The 17,584-nt window shown below is 42.3% G+C and overlaps 1 protein-coding gene across 4 annotated transcripts in view; it reads right to left on the bottom strand.

The window, feature by feature from the left end:
* The window catches only part of LOC143281284 (eukaryotic elongation factor 2 kinase-like), a 35,270-nt gene extending 20,849 nt beyond the window's left edge, over positions 1–14,421 (bottom strand). Inside the window, exons 1-4 of one of the 4 annotated variants that reach the window (XM_076586439.1) lie at positions 14,264–14,421; positions 5,468–6,091; positions 4,591–4,628; positions 2,535–2,703 (exon numbers count right to left, since the gene is read on the bottom strand). In XM_076586439.1, the coding sequence (XP_076442554.1) occupies positions 2,535–2,703; positions 4,591–4,628; positions 5,468–5,893 (633 nt within the window). In that variant the 5' untranslated portion in view covers positions 5,894–6,091; positions 14,264–14,421. Of the gene's footprint in view, positions 1–2,534; positions 2,704–4,590; positions 4,629–5,467; positions 6,092–7,660; positions 7,834–14,263 lie in introns of those variants that run through there. The other 3 variants (XM_076586420.1, XM_076586449.1, XM_076586429.1) reach the window with 3 other exon arrangements.
* Positions 14,422–17,584: the final 3,163 nt, after the last annotated feature.

The raw sequence follows: 17,584 nt of genomic DNA on the forward strand, positions 1-17,584 counted from the left end.
TCCCCTCCCACCCTCCACAGCAACCCTCACAGTACCCCCCTCTCTAACCCCCCACCTTCCACAACAATCCTCACAGTACCTCCCCTCCCACCCTCCACAGCAACCACCATCTTCCCTTATGAGAAATGGAAAGGTCAGAAAACACATATGGTTGTTTTTTTCCACACTATCAAACTGAACAACTCATGATGATTATTTTTTCAAGGGGTGTCCAAAGTATGTGTCTGATGATGAAAGCTGCTCTGCTAGTTGTAAGAAATCACTGTTCTCCAACACACAAAATGCAAAATCCACATGATAATATATCATACACGAGTGCACACACACACACACACACACACACTTATACATGTACACAGACAAACATGTACATACAGAGCACTCAAGCACCCATCTTCCCACCCCAAACAGAAGAGACAAACAGTATCTACAATCATCTTTTTAAATGAAAGTTTTCTGTACATAAACACTGTCAAACAAGAACAAATTGAATAACATTTTTTTCTAAGTCCAACAGCCAGGTTGATCAATCACATGCCAGTCTTCTGCTTAATGGCTATAAATTCAACCACCCACATCCCCCTCCTTACTCACACACACATACACACTGGGGTGACTCACAGTGCAATGCATTCAATACCCCCGCCCCCACCCCCACCCCCCACCTTCCCCTGTTCATAACCCACAAACGAGGTGCCTGCCTCCGTCCCCCAGTTTTCAGCCAATGGGATGGGTGTTGTGTTGATTTGCTATTTTTGGCACAACAGATTTCTCTGTGTGAAATTTGGGTTGCTCTCTCTCTCTCTCTCTCTCTACTGGGGAGAGCAAGTCACCACAGCACAGCACTACCCTTTATCTTTTTTCTTTCACCATGCAAGTGTATTTGCTTTGCTACTTTTCTGCATGATTTTGCCAGGGACAACCTTTTCATTGTCATGTTTTTTTGTGTGTTTTTAAACATGCACTGAATGTATGCTGCACACAGGACCTTGATTTCTTGTCTCATCAAAATGACAAGTATCCAGACCACCACTCAAGGTCTTGTGAGTGTGGGATTTGAACCTGTACCCTGAGTTTCTCTCGATTCCCTCTTGGACACATTACCACCTGGCCACCTTCCACTATCACTGCATGTGGTGCAGCATGTATGGATGTCCTCATGCTCTAACGCCACCTTGAAATTGAAACTGAAACAGAGGACAGCTCACCTGTTTTGAGGGGTTTTGTCAGTCGTACTTCTCAAACTAAAACTGAGGAAAGTGGCAATGCATCCGCCAATGAAGCGAGAGAATCTGAGAACACTGGCCAGTATTTTCCCCCCTTCACTAGACAATGAGTGTTGGTCTGGATGTTAATCATTTGGATAAGATGATAACTTAAGGTCCTCTGTGCAGCATACACTAAGCATAAGTAAAAGAACCCATGGGAACAAAAGTGTTGTCCCTTGGGAGAACAGCCTAAATTTCATACAAAGAAATCTGTTGTGGCAAAAACGTAATACATTTTTCGAGGGGTTATGACTGTTGTACTAACCCTCACCTTTTTTGGGGGGTTGTGACTGTTTTACTAACCATCACCTTTTTTGGGGGTTGTGACTGTTTTACTATCACCTTTTTGGGGGGTTATGACTGTTGTACTAACCATCACCTTTTTGGGGGGTTGTGACTTTTTACTAACCATCACCTTTTTGGGGGGTTGTGACTGTTTTACTAACCTGCACCTTTTTGGGGGGTTGTGACTTTTTACTAACCATCACCTTTTTGGGGGGTTGTGACTGTTTTACTGATTATCACCTTTTTGGGGGGGTTGTGACTGTTGTACTAACCTTCACCTTTTTAGGGGGGGTTGTGGTGTTGTACTAACCTTCACTTTTTGGGGGGTTGTGGTGTTGTACTAACCTTCACCTTTTTGGGGGGTTGTGACTGTTTTACTAACCATCATCTTTCTGGGGGGTTGTGGTGGTGTACTAACCTTCACTTTTTGGGGGGGTCATGGTGTTGTATTAACGTTCACCTTTTTTGGGGGGTTGTGACAGTTGTACTAACCTGCACCTTTTTGGGGGGTTGTGACGGCTGTACTAACCTTCACCTTTTCGGGGGGTTGTGACGGTTGTACTAACCATCACCTTTTTGGGGGGTTGTGACTGTTGTACTAACCATCACCTTTTTGGGGGGTTGTGGTGCTGTACTAACCTTCACCTTTTTGGGAGGTTGTGGTGCTGTGCTGTACTATCTTCACCTTTTTGGGGGGTTGTGGTGTTGTACTAACCTTCACCTTTTTGGGGGGTTGTGACTGTTGTACTAACCATCACCTTTTTGGGGGGTTGTGGTGCTGGACTAACCTTCACCTTTTTGGGGGGTTGTGGTGCTGTGCTGTACTACCTTCACCTTTTTGGGGGGTTGTGGTGTTGTACTAACCTTCACCTTTCTGGGGGGGTTGTGACAGTTGTACTAACCTGCACCTTTTTGGGGGGTTGTGGTGCTGTACTAACCTTCACCTTTCTGGGGGGGTTGTGGTGTTGCACTAACCCTCACCTTTTTTGGGGGGTTGTGGCGGTTGTACTCCTGGCCCCACAACTTGGCGTCCATCTGCAGCCTGACGTCCTGGAAGTAGACCTGGCGCTCCACCTGCTCCATGTAGCTCTTGGCTACATAGTTGGGGGCGTGGCGCCAGTCCTGGGCACAGAACGTCATGTGCTTCTTCCTGAAACCATGGTTACTTGTCTTTATCAACATGTCATGTGCTTCTTCCTGAAACCATGATAACTTGTCTTTATCAACATGTCATGTGCTTCTTCCTGAAACCATGATAACTTGTCTTTATCAACATGTCATGTGCTTCTTCCTGAAACCATGAAAACTTGTCTTTATCAACATGTCATGTGCTTCTTCCTGAAACCATGATAACTTGTCTTTATCAACATGTCATGTGCTTCTTCCTGAAACCACGATAACTTGTCTTTATCAACATGTCATGTGCTTCTTCCTGAAACCATGAAAACTTGTCTTTATCAACGTGTCATGTGCTTCTTCCTGAAACCATGAAAACTTGTCTTTATCAACATGTCATGTGCTTCTTCCTGAAACCATGATAACTTGTCTTTATCAACATATCATGTGCTTCTTCCTGAAACCATGATAACTTGTCTTTATCAACATGTCATGTGCTTCTTCCTGAAACCATGATAACTTGTCTTTATCAACATGTCATGTGCTTCTTCCTGAAACCATGAAAACTTGTCTTTATCAACATGTCATGTGCTTCTTCCTGAAACCATGAAAACTTGTCTTTATCAACATATCATGTGCTTCTTCCTGAAACCATGATAACTTGTCTTTATCAACAATATACGTCATGTGGTTCTTCCTGAAATCATGTTGTACAGCTGCTTGTAACTTGTGTTTGTAGACATGTCATACATGTATGTGTGGGGTATATATATGTGTGTGTTGAGAGGGAATGGGTATGGGGGGGGGGGTAATGACAGAGAGAGGGTGCATTTATGTACGTGCTTGTGTGTATGTACATGTATGTGGGGATGAATGATGGTGTGTGTGTGTGTGTGTGTGTGTGTGTGTGTATGGCTTAAACAACACAGCTTTTGAGCTGTGTACAAACAGATTCCAATATGTGGGCTAGCTTGTCCAGAACCAAAAATACCACAAATGATTTGATCTGTATTTTCATGAGCAAAATGTATTTGATGGTAAACTGGGCAAGTTACATGTCACAATGGAACCAGCTTTTAACATTTATGTAGAAAGGAAATTTTTTTCCTAAAATTACGTTTATCTAATATACTTTACCGTGACCCACTAGTGCAGACTCCGGCAGAAAGTCCGATTTCTGTCCTGTGCAAACTACTATCCTATGTCGATTTAAGGAATTTTCAATAAAAAAAAGACAACGCTGCCAATACATAACTTCCCAGACCTTCAAAAAAAAAAGAGGTGTTTTTGTTGTTTTTCTTTTCAATTTCTTACACTGCAAGGTAGAATGTTCTTACCTGTGGTCTGATAGTGTTGTAGTGGAATCTGCCTGAAAATCACAGAGGGATTGTTAACAGTGTTCAAAACTGTCCACATGTTGTGTTGAAACACTAAGCTGGTGCATGGCACTCGTCACCATGTAACATGTAAACCACGTGTTCACATCTGGCACCATGTCCTGCATTCATGCAAACCTTTTGTTCAGCTGGGAGACTGACTGACTGAGTTCAACACAAGCTGCTGCCCTTTATTCTGCTTTTGTTTTCCCTCTGACCATCCTGCAGACATGCCTAACTTGGTCATCTTTTCTGTTTCCATTTTTACTCAACTTCACACAAGTAATACTTCCAAAATCATTTCTGACATTCTAAAAATGTTTAAAAGAAAAGTGGAAGAAAAATTGAAGAGGTTGGCAGCTGATGCAACAACACAAACTGAAGATGAAAAAGGACAGGTGAAATACAATCTTTAAGCAAGCCCAGAATAATCTGTAGTATCATAAGCATCACTGGACAGTGAAGTTTGCTGTGAAACTGAGAAATCTGGTCTTGCACCATCATCATTACTGTTAGTAACCCACACCATTGACCTTTGTACTCACAGCCGGTAGCACTGTCGCATGGCTCCATTGGTGAACGGCTGAAACAGAGCAAGCAACAAGCAAGAGAACGTTACAGCATGTCAAACCCAAAGAGATGGTCACAGCATGTCAAACCCAAACACAATGTCTGGCACAAATATGACAAGTCATCAAACACAACTGTCTGCAAGTGCAAATGAATTTTAACACAACTAAACTAGTTCATGCTCATGATTTCTGCAACACTGATTCAAAATGTAAATTTTGTGACAAACATCCCAACACTCTATGTAAAATTCACACTTGCACGTTTTCATCTATAGAATCTTTCATTGAATGATGCAAACAAAAATTTATACTGACTAAAATACATATTTCCATCAAATTTTGAAATTCTTGTAACAATTTAGTCAGAAATAGAACAAGCCATTCCTTTGATCACCGATATATCATTTTCAATAATCTGTCAAACATTTGAAAATTAGAACAGACAATATTTCATGGGAATTAAGTCCCATGCATCATTATGACAGATACTCAGAATGCAAGAACAAAATAAAAGGTATGTTTATTGGTCTGTCATATGGTGTATGCATGCACTAAGGTCAACTTTTCCATCACAACTTTGAACACAAACCGAACTGAATGCTGTCGCAATCTCTCTCTCTTCTCTCTCCTCTCACCTATCTCATCCATCTCTCTCTCTCTCTCCCTCTTCTAACTCTCCCTCCATCTCTTCCACCTCTCTCTCTCTCTCCCCCATCCGTTTTCACCCCCTCCATCACACTCTCTACTCACCTCTATCTCCCACATCTCCCTCTCCTTCCCCTGAAGATTCTCTCTCTCTCTCCCCTCAATCTCACTCTCCTCTCTCTCTCATTTCTCTCTGTCCTCTCACCTTTGTCTCCATCTTGACAAGGACCTCGTCAGACGTCCAGGTCTTTTTGAGGGCGTTGTACTGATGGCGAGTGCAGACCTCTGTCTCGTAGCAGTCGATGTGGAAGCCAGCCCAGGGGTCCTGGGCTTTCTTGGCCTTGTGGATGGCACTGAGCCAGCGCATGCGGGTCGAGCTAGGCGACTGGGCGTGGTTGGTCACCAGTGGCTTCATGCTGATGCTGATGGGCTTGGCCATCTCGTATGCCCGCTTGATGCGCCTCTCCCTCAGAGGCATGGCCGCCTTGGGGCGCGAGGCCGTGCTTTCCTCATCCGCTTCATTGCCGCTGGTCGCACGGCTGTCGGAACGGGATGAGTCAGGCGCAGAGTCCAGGTCGGTGATGGGGAACAAGAGGATGTCCTCATCACTTTCGCTGCACGAGTCCGACATTGTGCCTGGTGGTCTGACCTTCCTTTCTTCCTTGTGCTTTCCTGCTGTTGTCCAGTTCTCTGCGGTGGTCAGTGTGGATAAAAGCTGCTTCCTTCTCCAGTGGTGTCTGGCCTGTTTGTCTCCGCGTGGGTCTAATTACGGTCGTTCGGGATCAGCTCCAGATGGCGAATCAGTCGAAGAGGTCTGCCCATTCTCCACCTGACATACACAGGACATGACCACAATGAGCAAAGTACACCTATTACAATCACACTGAACAATGACAGTACAATCACACTGAGAAAAGTACACCCAGTACAATCACACTGAACAATGACAGTACAACCACACTGAGCAAAGTACACCCAGTACAATCACACTGAACAATGACAGTACAACCATACTGAGCAAAGTACAACCAGTACAATCACACTGTACAATGACAGTACAACCACACTGAGCAAAGTACACCCAGTACAATCACACTGTACAATGACAGTACAACCATACTGAGCAAAGTACAACCAGTACAATCACACTGTACAATGACAGTACAACCACACTGAGCAAAGTACACCCAGTACAATCACACTGTACAATGACAGTACAACCACACTGAGCAAAGTACACCCAGTACAATCACACTGTACAATGACAGTACAACCACACTGAGCAAAGTACACCCAGTACAATCACACTGAACAATGACGGTACAACCACGCTGAACAAATCGTAAAAACTGCAACCAAGATTACCAGGGCTGATCTACCTTCTCTAGAAGACATATATCATAAGTAGCTACTCAAAAAAGCAAAATCAATCAGCCAGGATAAATCATATCCAGTTTTGGGATTTTCGAGATGCTCCCCTCTGGTCGACAGTACAGAAGTATAAGGACGAAAACCAATCGCTTCACCAACAGCTTTTTCCCCAAAGCAGTCAATGCCCTGTCTCTCGAACAAATCCAGTATGATAAGTAGAACTGTGCAACCAACAACCATCTACCTGAAGATCTAGTCATCAGCCCCATCCACATGTAATATACGGCTTCTGTTCAAATGTGTGTGTGTGTGTGTGTGTGAGAAAGAGAGAGAGAGAGAGCGTGTTTGTGTTTGTGTGTGTGTGTATGTGCGCGTGCATGCATGCGTGTGTGTGTGTGTGTGTGTGTGTGCAGTGTGTGCATGTGTGAGTATGCACTAGTTTTTAAATTGATATGCACTTGCATGTATCCTAATTTCTACTGTATCTGTGTTTGTGTATGATGTTATATTTATGTTCGTACTTTGTTATGTACTATCCCCCCCAATATTCCTTGTGACCCCGGTACACTTGGTAATACAGACACTTTCTATTCTATTCTAAATTACAACCAGTAAAACCACACTGAACAAAGTGCAACCAGTAAAACCACAATGAACACACCACACTGAACAAAGCACAACTAGTAAATTTCCACTGAACAAAGACAGTAAAACCACACTGAACAAAAGCAGTACAACCAGTAAAACCACACTGAACAAAGACAGTAAAACAGTAGAATTTTATTTCAGAACTTAAAAGTGAATTTAAATGAAAGGACGTCAGAAAAAAAGTGAGAAAAAAAAGAATAGAATTCAGCAAGCAGCCAGCTACAAGAAGTATGGTGGCGTCATGAGAACCCATATACATGCACCAGTTTAAAACAGCACCACAACCAAACAAGGCTATGCAGACCAATATCAACTGCACTTCCAGCAGAACAAAAAATACCACAAAGCCAACAGCACATGTATAAAACAAAACACCCACATTACTTATAGTACTGTGTCTGTGGGACTGTCAGACAGAGAAGGAAGCACAATGGCTGCAATTCACCAACAGCACTGCCCCAATTTCTTCACCACTACTGGGGTAAACAAGCTGGCAGCTCTGAGGCCTGAAGAAGTGTGTCACAATGTCACACACACACACACACTGCCATGAGGTGAAGCCAGCCTGTCACTAGTGTCAGTCATTGTACCCAGCAACAGTTCATCAGATCTGCCCCCATCTGGGTTTGGTTACCTATGTTTTTTGTTGCTGGGAATCGAGAACTTGTGCCTGTAGACCTGTGTCTGTTGGCAAACAACACAAACCTGGCTTCAGTCCAACACACATACACACACACACACACACCAGACACACACACAATCACACACACACATCCACAAATGCACCCCAACTCCCACACACACACAAAAACCACCACAATTACAAAAACAGCAAACAACCTGTGCGCGCGCACACGCACACACACACACACACACACACACGTGCACATGCGAGCTTACATTATTGCAACAATGGAACAATCACATTCCACAATCCAGCATCCCAGATTTCATTATTTTCTCTGGGCATGCAGAAGACAACTGTGAACTGAACAATCACCAGACTTGGAAGAGGCAGGGAACTGGGGAAAAAGCTGCTGATGCAGAACAAGACAGCAAAATCACCTCATCCACCTCGCCTTACAGCAATGGTTGAGTCACACTTTTCACCTCCTTAACCTGCAGTTATGAAGCATGACTGACTGTGTAAAGAGATGGATTTGTAACAGTTAATCACTATATACATGTTTATTTCCTCTCCAGCTATGTGGAACAATTATATTACTATCATTCCTATGGATGACTGATGTCCACACCCATTAACCCATTTTGCTGACAGTCTGCAAACAAACAAAAGAAGTGATATCACCTGATCAGATGACAACATCCTAGGAAATTCCTCTCTTCTCTTCTGTTACTGGCTTAAAAATGATCATCAAAGAACAGCAACATTTAGCAAGTATCCTTCCTCATCCCCATCACTCCTTCATCCTCTCCCCTGCACCTCCACCCCCCCCCCACCAACCACCACCACCCACCCCCATCTCTTCCTCTCCCCTGACCCTCCACCCCCTCACCCCCCATCTCTTATTTTTCAGTTTTAACTGTCCCCAATATGCTATCATTTTCAATCTGGTTGCTCCTCCCTGGCCTGTTCTGCCTTCCCTATCTCCCATGCTAACCCCTACACAACCCCTCCCCAGTACAATGACTCATCCACTGGCAACCTGAGGCAAGTCCAAGTTCTGCATGACATTCTTCACTGCCTTTAGGGCGACAGCAGCTGGGGAAAAAATCAAATCACTGTTAGCCGCGCGAAATTTGGCCAAGCAGAGCAAACCAATAGGCCTAGTTTGCATCAGTTTGACATGGTACAGTATATGACACCAAATAAAGGTTATGCAAAATCTACTGTTGGGTTATCCAACATATATGGTTAGGTTATGCAAAGTCCATTGTTATGTAGTGTAAAGTCTACTGTTCAGTTATGCAAAATCTACTACATCTTCTGTTTGGTTATGCAAAAATTTACTGCTGGGTTATGCAAAATCCACTGTTATGAGTTCCACTTCAGAAGCTTTGACCTCCTTCCACTCACATCTATCTCAGATCTATCTCTCTCTCAAACACACACACACACACACACAGAGCCTACCCCTAATCATCTCTCCCAGACATGTGAAATGTTCATAGAGGTGTGTGCGTTTGTGTGTGTGTGTGTGTGTGTGAAAGCTTTAAAGAGGAAGAGAGGGAGACAGAGAGAAGGAGACAGTGTCTTTTTGTGTGTACTAGTGAGGCTGTTGAAATACATTATGTGTCCTGGCACCTGTGTGCAAGTGCAGCATGTGCTTCAGTGCCAAGTGTGTGTATGTGTGTGTGTGTGTGTGTGTGAGTGTGTATGTGTGTGCGTGCGTGTGTGTGTGTGTGTGTGTGTGAGTGTGCGCGTGTGTGTGTGAGTGTGTGCATGCATGTGTGTGTGTGTGTGTGTGTGCGCGCGCACGAGTGTCTGTGCATGTGTGGGTGTGGGTGTGCCACAATGTGTGAGCCCATGTGTGTGTGAATGTTTGTGATAATTAGAGTGTATGTGTGTGTGACTGCAAGTGTGTGTTTGTGTGTACATGTGTGTGTATGCACGCACGTGCACACAGATGTGCTTGTGTGCGTGCAGTCACGTACGTACCCATCCACGATGCAGCCAAGAGGCAAAGGAACACAATGACAAAAAAAGTGTGTGCAATGTACCTGACTCAGTAAATTACTGGTTGGAGACAGCATGCTGGCTGTTGTGCTGACTGCGTAACTGGCTAGAAAGGCACAACAATACAATAACTCTGCTGGCTCTTCAACCCCAGGCCATAACAGACTGGGCACAAATATTGTACCTTGTACCCCCAATGCAGGAGTAAATTCCATTTTGATTATCTGGTGGGAATAATTCTATTGGGAATAATCATACCTGCTGAAAATAATCATATATATCTATTGGAAACAATATCTATTGGGAATAATGTTCATAATATCTGTTTTGCCGACGAAAGCTCGCTCACACTCACAGTGTGAGTGGTGGTGAGATAGTCATCATGAAGACTGGAGGCTGACAGCTGTCAGTGTCCCAATCTCATCAGTGTGAGTGAGGTGGTGAGGTAGTCCTCATGAAGACTGGAGGCTGGTGGTGAGGTTAGTCATCACAAAGACTGGAGGCTGATAGCTGTCAGCATCCCTATCTCATCCTTGTGGGTGTGTGGGAGGAAGCATGACTGGTTTTTACATACTGTGATACTGGTGTCAAGCATTGTGATGTGATATGTGCATCAGTTAAGAATAGTGATGTGTATACACACACACACACACACACACACACACATGTGGATGATAAGTGTTGTCCAGTGCTGTGATGTTTTTGTGTGCATGCATGACACTAACATACTACTCTTACAGAATGCATGACACAATCAAAAAAAAAAAAAAAAAGAACAGATACTATGGTAGCATGTAGTATACAATGAAAGTTCTCCACTGTATATAACTTCTATCCTGAGAAAGATTTACTGACAGAGAGAGAAAGAGGGGAGGTGTGTGGGGGGGAGAGAAGGGGAGAGCTACAGTTACACAAAACTACTGACAAAGGAAACAAAAGCCTATTCTGACAGAAGCACACTGTGGGGGGGTGGGGGGAGGGGTATTGGAGGAAGGATGGGGTAATAAACTGCAATGAGGGAAAAAGGGAAGAAAGAGGAAAAACCCAGGAAGCTTATCACCCACACTGACTACCACTGCCCTGTGTCAGTAGCAAGTTTATACTGGTGGCCAGGCCCATCAGCTCATTCAAATGAGTCTCCAAAACAATGCTAGTGTTCTATACAAAGATGTGTATATTTTAAATCATTTGAAAAAAGAAAATCAATTAGCATTGATTTTTTTTTTTTTAATGAAAGTATCAGGACCCACCTGTCAATCAAAAAGAATGCTTGTTACTTATTCTTTGTTTTTGCTGAGAGTGGGGGAGTCCACACTACCATGTATCATATTCAGTGACAAAAGAACAGATTTATGAATAAAAACAAAAGACATGACCACATTTTAGCAGGCTCATACTCTGATATGGCTTGTGTGTGTGTGTGTGTGTGTGTGTGTGTGTGCGCGCGCGCACGCGCACGCATGTGCGTGTGCATATACATGCGCATGTGAGGACGCACATGTGTCTGTGTCCGTGTATGTGTCTGCGTGTGAATGTACGTATGTCACACAGAGAGAGTGAGTGTGTGCGGGGTGGGGTGGGGGGGTGGGAGGGTGTGTGTTTTGTGTGTGTGTGTGTATGTGTGTGTGTGTGTGTGTGTGTGTGTGTGTGTGTGAACTAGGTGCCGACAGCCCTGCCTATACAAAGTGCAAAAGCAGTATCAACAAGATCTATTCACAGCCCGACATCAGTATCTGTGTGGACTGACCTCACTGGGACAACTGCCTGGGCGTGGCGGTGAATTGGGGGATTCAGGAAGAGGGTGTTATGTGATGCAAATGAAACCATGCAGGTCACAAGACGGGGAAAAAATAATGTGTGTGTGCGTGTGTGTGTGCGTATAACAATACATGTAATTCATAGGTGTATACATACATATTGCATATCTATATTTATAATCTGTAGACAGATAGACAGATAGATAAATATATAGACTGATAGACAGGAGGAGTTTGGATTTGTAGATGATTATCATTATGCTATGGGTGCAGTCACAAACAACAATGATAATGAGATGGCACAGAATTTATGGAAATGAGGCAATGTTTAACCGCTTTCCAGCAACAGCAATGAAGTCTACTTTATTGTTAAGCTTTGTCACTCAACACAACATCAAGATATCCAATTCATCTTTAATTATGAAATCATAACTGATGCAAAAGAATATCAATATAATACAATCAACAAGGCAGAGATATTTTAATCTGCCATCCCTGAAAGTGGAATCCTTCCCAGAAACCATTTGATCAAAACAGAACAGCAGGAAATGTGAAGCCTTCAGGGAGAAAACAGCTTGCCACAACAGCAAACCAAGCACTCAACAATTTGCAGCGCAAACAATAACTGACAAGTCCAACCCATGAACATGCACAGCGCCGGTCATGGCAGCAATCCACAATCCTCACATTAACAGTAAACACTCAGATCATGAAGGCCACTAACTGAGAAAAAGCATAGTAAAAGTCAGCAACACATTAAAAAAAAAAACCCTCCACAACTAGTCTTTTTATTGATGCTGTATGAGAACTTTGTTGGGTTTATACAAAGGTCTGGTTGGTTTCTTTTTTCCTTTTTTTTTTTTTTTTTTAAACAGCAGATGTGATACTATGTATATATGGATCAGTCCACAAGCTTTGACACCTCCTGAAAAATGAAACTGAAAATGAAGTAGTGGGTTTAGCTTTACAATGAAAGCTGCCAGTGCTGTGAAATAGACTGTCGTGGTTATACTACTGGGTTTACACAGGACCTTTTCAAAATTTATATCAAAACATTTTTTTAATTAATCTGATTCAAGCATAGTCCTCTTTCATGTGAGGGTGACACTTGATCTTTTGTGACCTCTGAGGACATTTCTTTGCCACTGAAATCACCTGCACTGATTAACACTGAAAATTATTGGTTTTCACAGCAACAGTCATTATTTTTTCCCCAACACAGAACTGAAAAGTAACAGTTGGCTTTACTTAATTCTCAGCTCTCTTTCTCTCTGTCTTCTTTCTTTGATAGCACAAAATGTGTGTGTGTGTGTGTGTGTGTGTGTTAGCGTGCGCACACGCATGCATGCGTGTATATCACTGTGTGTCACTATGTCTGTGTCTATCATCTATGTATCATTGTACGTGTTCATGTGTATGCAAAAATGTGCATGTTTCATTCGGGTATGTGCCTTCATGAATGCTCACAGAGACATGGTATGCCCCCACTTTAATACTCATTCAAATTGATCAAATTAGTCAGAAAATCAGCATTGAGTTCATTGTATTCATATGTGATCTCATACCCCACCAAAGGGCAACTGCTCCAAAATGTCATTTTTCATGTGATATGCCACTTGCCAGGCCAAACAAAATGCAGAAGAAAAATAACGAAGAAACCAACCAACAAACATTTAATTGTGACAGAGTCTGCAGATTGTTTCAGTTTGCATATCTAACTCTAATCTGAACTCAATCAGGATCAATATCAAATTTCTGCATTTCATTTCTTATTCACCGTTTCCTTCTTTTCTGAAAGATAGTGGACAGAGTGAGAAAGGCATGCATGGACGCGGCATGGAGAGGCTTGGGGGGATTGTCGGGTGGGGGGGCGGAGGAGGAGAGGGGCGAGGAGGAGAGGGGCAAGTGGGAGGGGGGGGTTGCGGGGAGGGGAGGTGGGTTTCGGGAAGGAAGGTATTGGGGGAGGGTGGAAGGGAAGGGAAGGGGATCAAATAGGAATCTGGTTTCCATGCAAAACCTTCAAAATACATGCAACATTTGTAAAATGCTAATAATGCATGGGTACACATGCTAGAAAAAACAACAACAATTAATCATTCTCTACTTTTACTTTAAGATAGCATCGAATGTGGTGATTAATTTAACAAGTTTGCAAATTCAGCAGCGTGCGTATTCAACACAAGCAAACGCATTCCTTCCAGTTCACTGGAAAAGTTGTGTGCATGTATCGTGATTCACGATGGTACACTTGTACTGAATCATGACCCTGCAGAGCTCTGATGATTGACTGCCCACAGATGCAGAGAGGTGAGGTTTGCAAATTATCAACAATTATCACCAATGTTATCGATGCATAATTCAGACCTCCAGCGCGATTCTCTGGAATATTGTGTTAAAGTTTGCAAAGAGACTTGTCAGCTTCGTCTGATGCACTTGTGTTGCTTGTTTATTTATTCGTGATAGAACGAAAAAGTTACCGAGTTGCAAAGCGTGCACGATGCAAAAGCAGCATGAGACCCGCGTGGTCGTGAGCTCAGAGATGAAGAAAACTTCGACAGCATTAGTTTTGCATTGTAGATCGCCTCACCTAGCTTTCGCCCTCTCTCTGCAATAGTCAGTCATCGACGTTCGCTGCCGCTCCGTCGTTGACAGGAAACAATGCACAAGATGACACGCTCTTCCAACTGCAAACAATGATTGTTTACATCCAGATTCTCTACGGACGAGAGGCATGGGTGTCTTGCAATGCGCATGCGCAGTGAAGATTATACATCTCAGAGCGGTTTTGGGTCCCACCGGAGTCCGTATGTTTGATTCTTTTACCCTAAAGAAAGAAAGCTCGAGCATTTATTTGATTGCATTTATTTTTCCTGGGCGATGTATCATATTAGACACATTAGTAACAAACATTATCCTTAAATGTTGGCGCCTAAAATTTTATGCATGCAACCCAGATTTGCATTATGGACCAAGCACAAGGCTAGACCCAATCAAAGTCAAGGCCAACCAGTGAGCGATGTAAACAAGCTGGAGAGAAGGTCAGCGTCAGTAGAACGGGGGATGGATTTGTGGGACGGTGAACACAATATTGGCAGGAGTCCGGTTCATGGCACAGGCACATTAATAAAAGACTTCAACAACTGTTCTTGACAGTTGTGTTTATCAAAGCATAAAATCTTAGTTCAGGAGAGAGCACGTGTGTGTGTGTGTGTGTGTGTGTGTGTGTGTGTTTTCTTTGGTTGGTCTTTTCTTGAAATATGACATCTTTGTTTAATATATTTATTCTATTTCATCATAATTATGTTGAGGATGTTAATGTCACGGCAGCACTCGCTCTTTTATTTACGTAGGTGTGGTACAGCGTATAAGGATCCGTCCGCACGCTTTGACACCTTGAAAACAAACTATATTGTTATGGAAGAAGAAAAAGTGCAACTCTTGCAGCTTTTGGGGGGCAGGACAATAATTCTTCGCGCGCGCGCGCGCATGTGTATGTGTGTGTGCGTTCAGCTTGATGAAATTGTCTCAGAAATTTGTAAAGGATTCAGATCATTTTAGCAAGGACAAACTTGCAGTTGTATATTATATTGGAGCTATAAAGGGTGAATAGGGGAGGGGGGAGCCTGGGGGGGTTAAACTGAACAAAGTTCAGCGTTGGCTGGGGGAGGAGGGGTGGCGTGTTTTAGGGAGGGCCCTGTAGCAGCCTTTATGCTTGCAAGTCTACCGGTCTTGGCAGATCCCTTTTTTTACGATCAAGGCATCATCAGCGTGTTGGATTATGCAAAGGTTAAGCGTCTACTCAAGTTTTCCCCCTCAACAGCAGCTATGGATCATTCCGCACGCTCTGACACCTCATTGAAACTGAAACTGAAACGTTTTGACTGTTGATTGTTCTTAGATTGGTCAAACGTTCAGTCTTAGAGGTGTCGGTATAATCTGATTTGATCTCTTTCAATAATTAAATCCCGTACCGTGGACAGGTTTGTGAACTGGTTATTTTTATGTCTGTCAGCATTGCATAACGAGCTGTAGACACGCCGCGACCACAAGATAAGTTTGCCAAACTGTGTTGGTTTTACTTGTTTCTATTGACTGTTCTGTCAGTGGTGTCAAGTTCTCTGAAGATAGTATTTATGACAAGGATGATGGTCAGTTATTGTAGAAGAAATAGTAGTGGTTGTAGTTGTTGTAGTGGTTGCAGCAGTAACAGCAGCAATAGCAGCAGTCAAATGAACGGGTAAAAAAAAACAAAAAAACACGAATAAATTCATTCAAGTTAAACACAAAAAAGCGAAATCTGAATCAGACGGGAACCGATTTATCATTTTTGACTCACTTGCGTAAACAAAGTGAGTCTATGTTTTAACCCGGTATTCGGTTGTCTGTGTGTGTGTCTGTGTCCATGGTAAACTTTAACATTGACATTTTCTCTGCAAATACTTTGTCAGTTGACACCAAATTAGGCATAAAAATAGGAAAAATTCAGTACTTTCCAGTCATCTTGTTTAAAACAATATTGCACCTCTGGGATGGGCACAATTTTTTTTTTTTTTAAAGAAGCCAAATTATATGCAAACTGCATTTACTGTTATATTATATTTTTTGTATTCTGTAAACTTGGCACTTTGATCTGATATTCTGACATAAAAACAAGAGCAGTCATTATTATCATTTTTTGTTCAAACAGGAACTTCTTTTGCTAAGCATGGAAGTTTTATTTATTTTGCAAACGTTTTGGTGCAGATAGTTAAAAAGGGAAATTAATCTGTAATTAATGCTAGGGGACTTAATTTGCTTTAAACTGATCTTTCTCATCTTAAACATTACATTTTGAAATTATAATCAATACATAAAAAGCTTGTGTGTTCTACTCTGTGTACAGGGCTTTCACTATGTTCATTCGCCCAAGTGGTCTTTTTCGGAAAATACTAAAATCAACGAGTGGACTTTACAGATCTATTGGCTGAGCCCTGAAGGTCATGGGCAAAAATCAATTGCGTACACAGATTTATACACATTCAAAGCGTGTGCTCATATTCTTCGCGAACGCGAACGACGCCATTTTGTTTCATGTTGTTGATCTGCCCGTTCAATCCTATATTCAATGGACAATACACGATAACATGTGATGGAAAGTTGGTGGAGAAGGAGACCGTTAAATATTTATTCAGAGAAAGATTTGTGAACGCCTCATCACTTACTGAATTATACCCCAAACTGCCATAAAAATATCCACAGAATCAGTCGGAATTCACAGTTAAAAATTGTCAACCATGCGAGTTAATACCCTTGAATTGATCACGATGAAACGAAAAAATTTCCAGTCTTGACTTTTCTCAAAATGAAGTCCTTTTCACTTCTTACTACGTTTAGAAGTACTTGTTCTTGGCTCTACATGTTATTAGTTTAACAAAATACTAAATTTTCATATCAACTTTAAAACTATAAAACTAGAATGAACTTAAAAGAGAAATTGAATCGACTACATTCCCGGGGGGTGTATCTAAACTTGTACATCTATCTAGATCAAGAGAAAACGGTTAAATGTTGCAGTGTGGTTGCTGCGATAGCCACGTCTCCTTTACCGCGGACTTAAAAAGAATTTTTTTTATTGCCCTTAAAGATTTTTTGAATGCCCAAGATACACCAGAATAATATGATTTAAACAGTGTTCTCACTGCGGCGAATACCGCAATTGATTTATCGCCCTTTAAAAAAGTATGTTCAGATATTACATTTTAGATCGTCAGTTAAGGAGACACGATTGTGTAATGGGTAAGACAGTTTCTTTTAACCCGAACACGCGGGGTTCGAATCTAGTTAGGACTTTTTTCTTTTTTTTTTAACCCGAAGCTTTATAATAACAAATACAGAACACATTTTCACGATTTTTTTTTTGATTTTTTTT

Source organism: Babylonia areolata, chromosome 1, assembly GCF_041734735.1.
Source record: "Babylonia areolata isolate BAREFJ2019XMU chromosome 1, ASM4173473v1, whole genome shotgun sequence".
In the NCBI taxonomy this organism is placed as follows: Eukaryota; Metazoa; Mollusca; class Gastropoda; order Neogastropoda; family Buccinidae; genus Babylonia; species Babylonia areolata.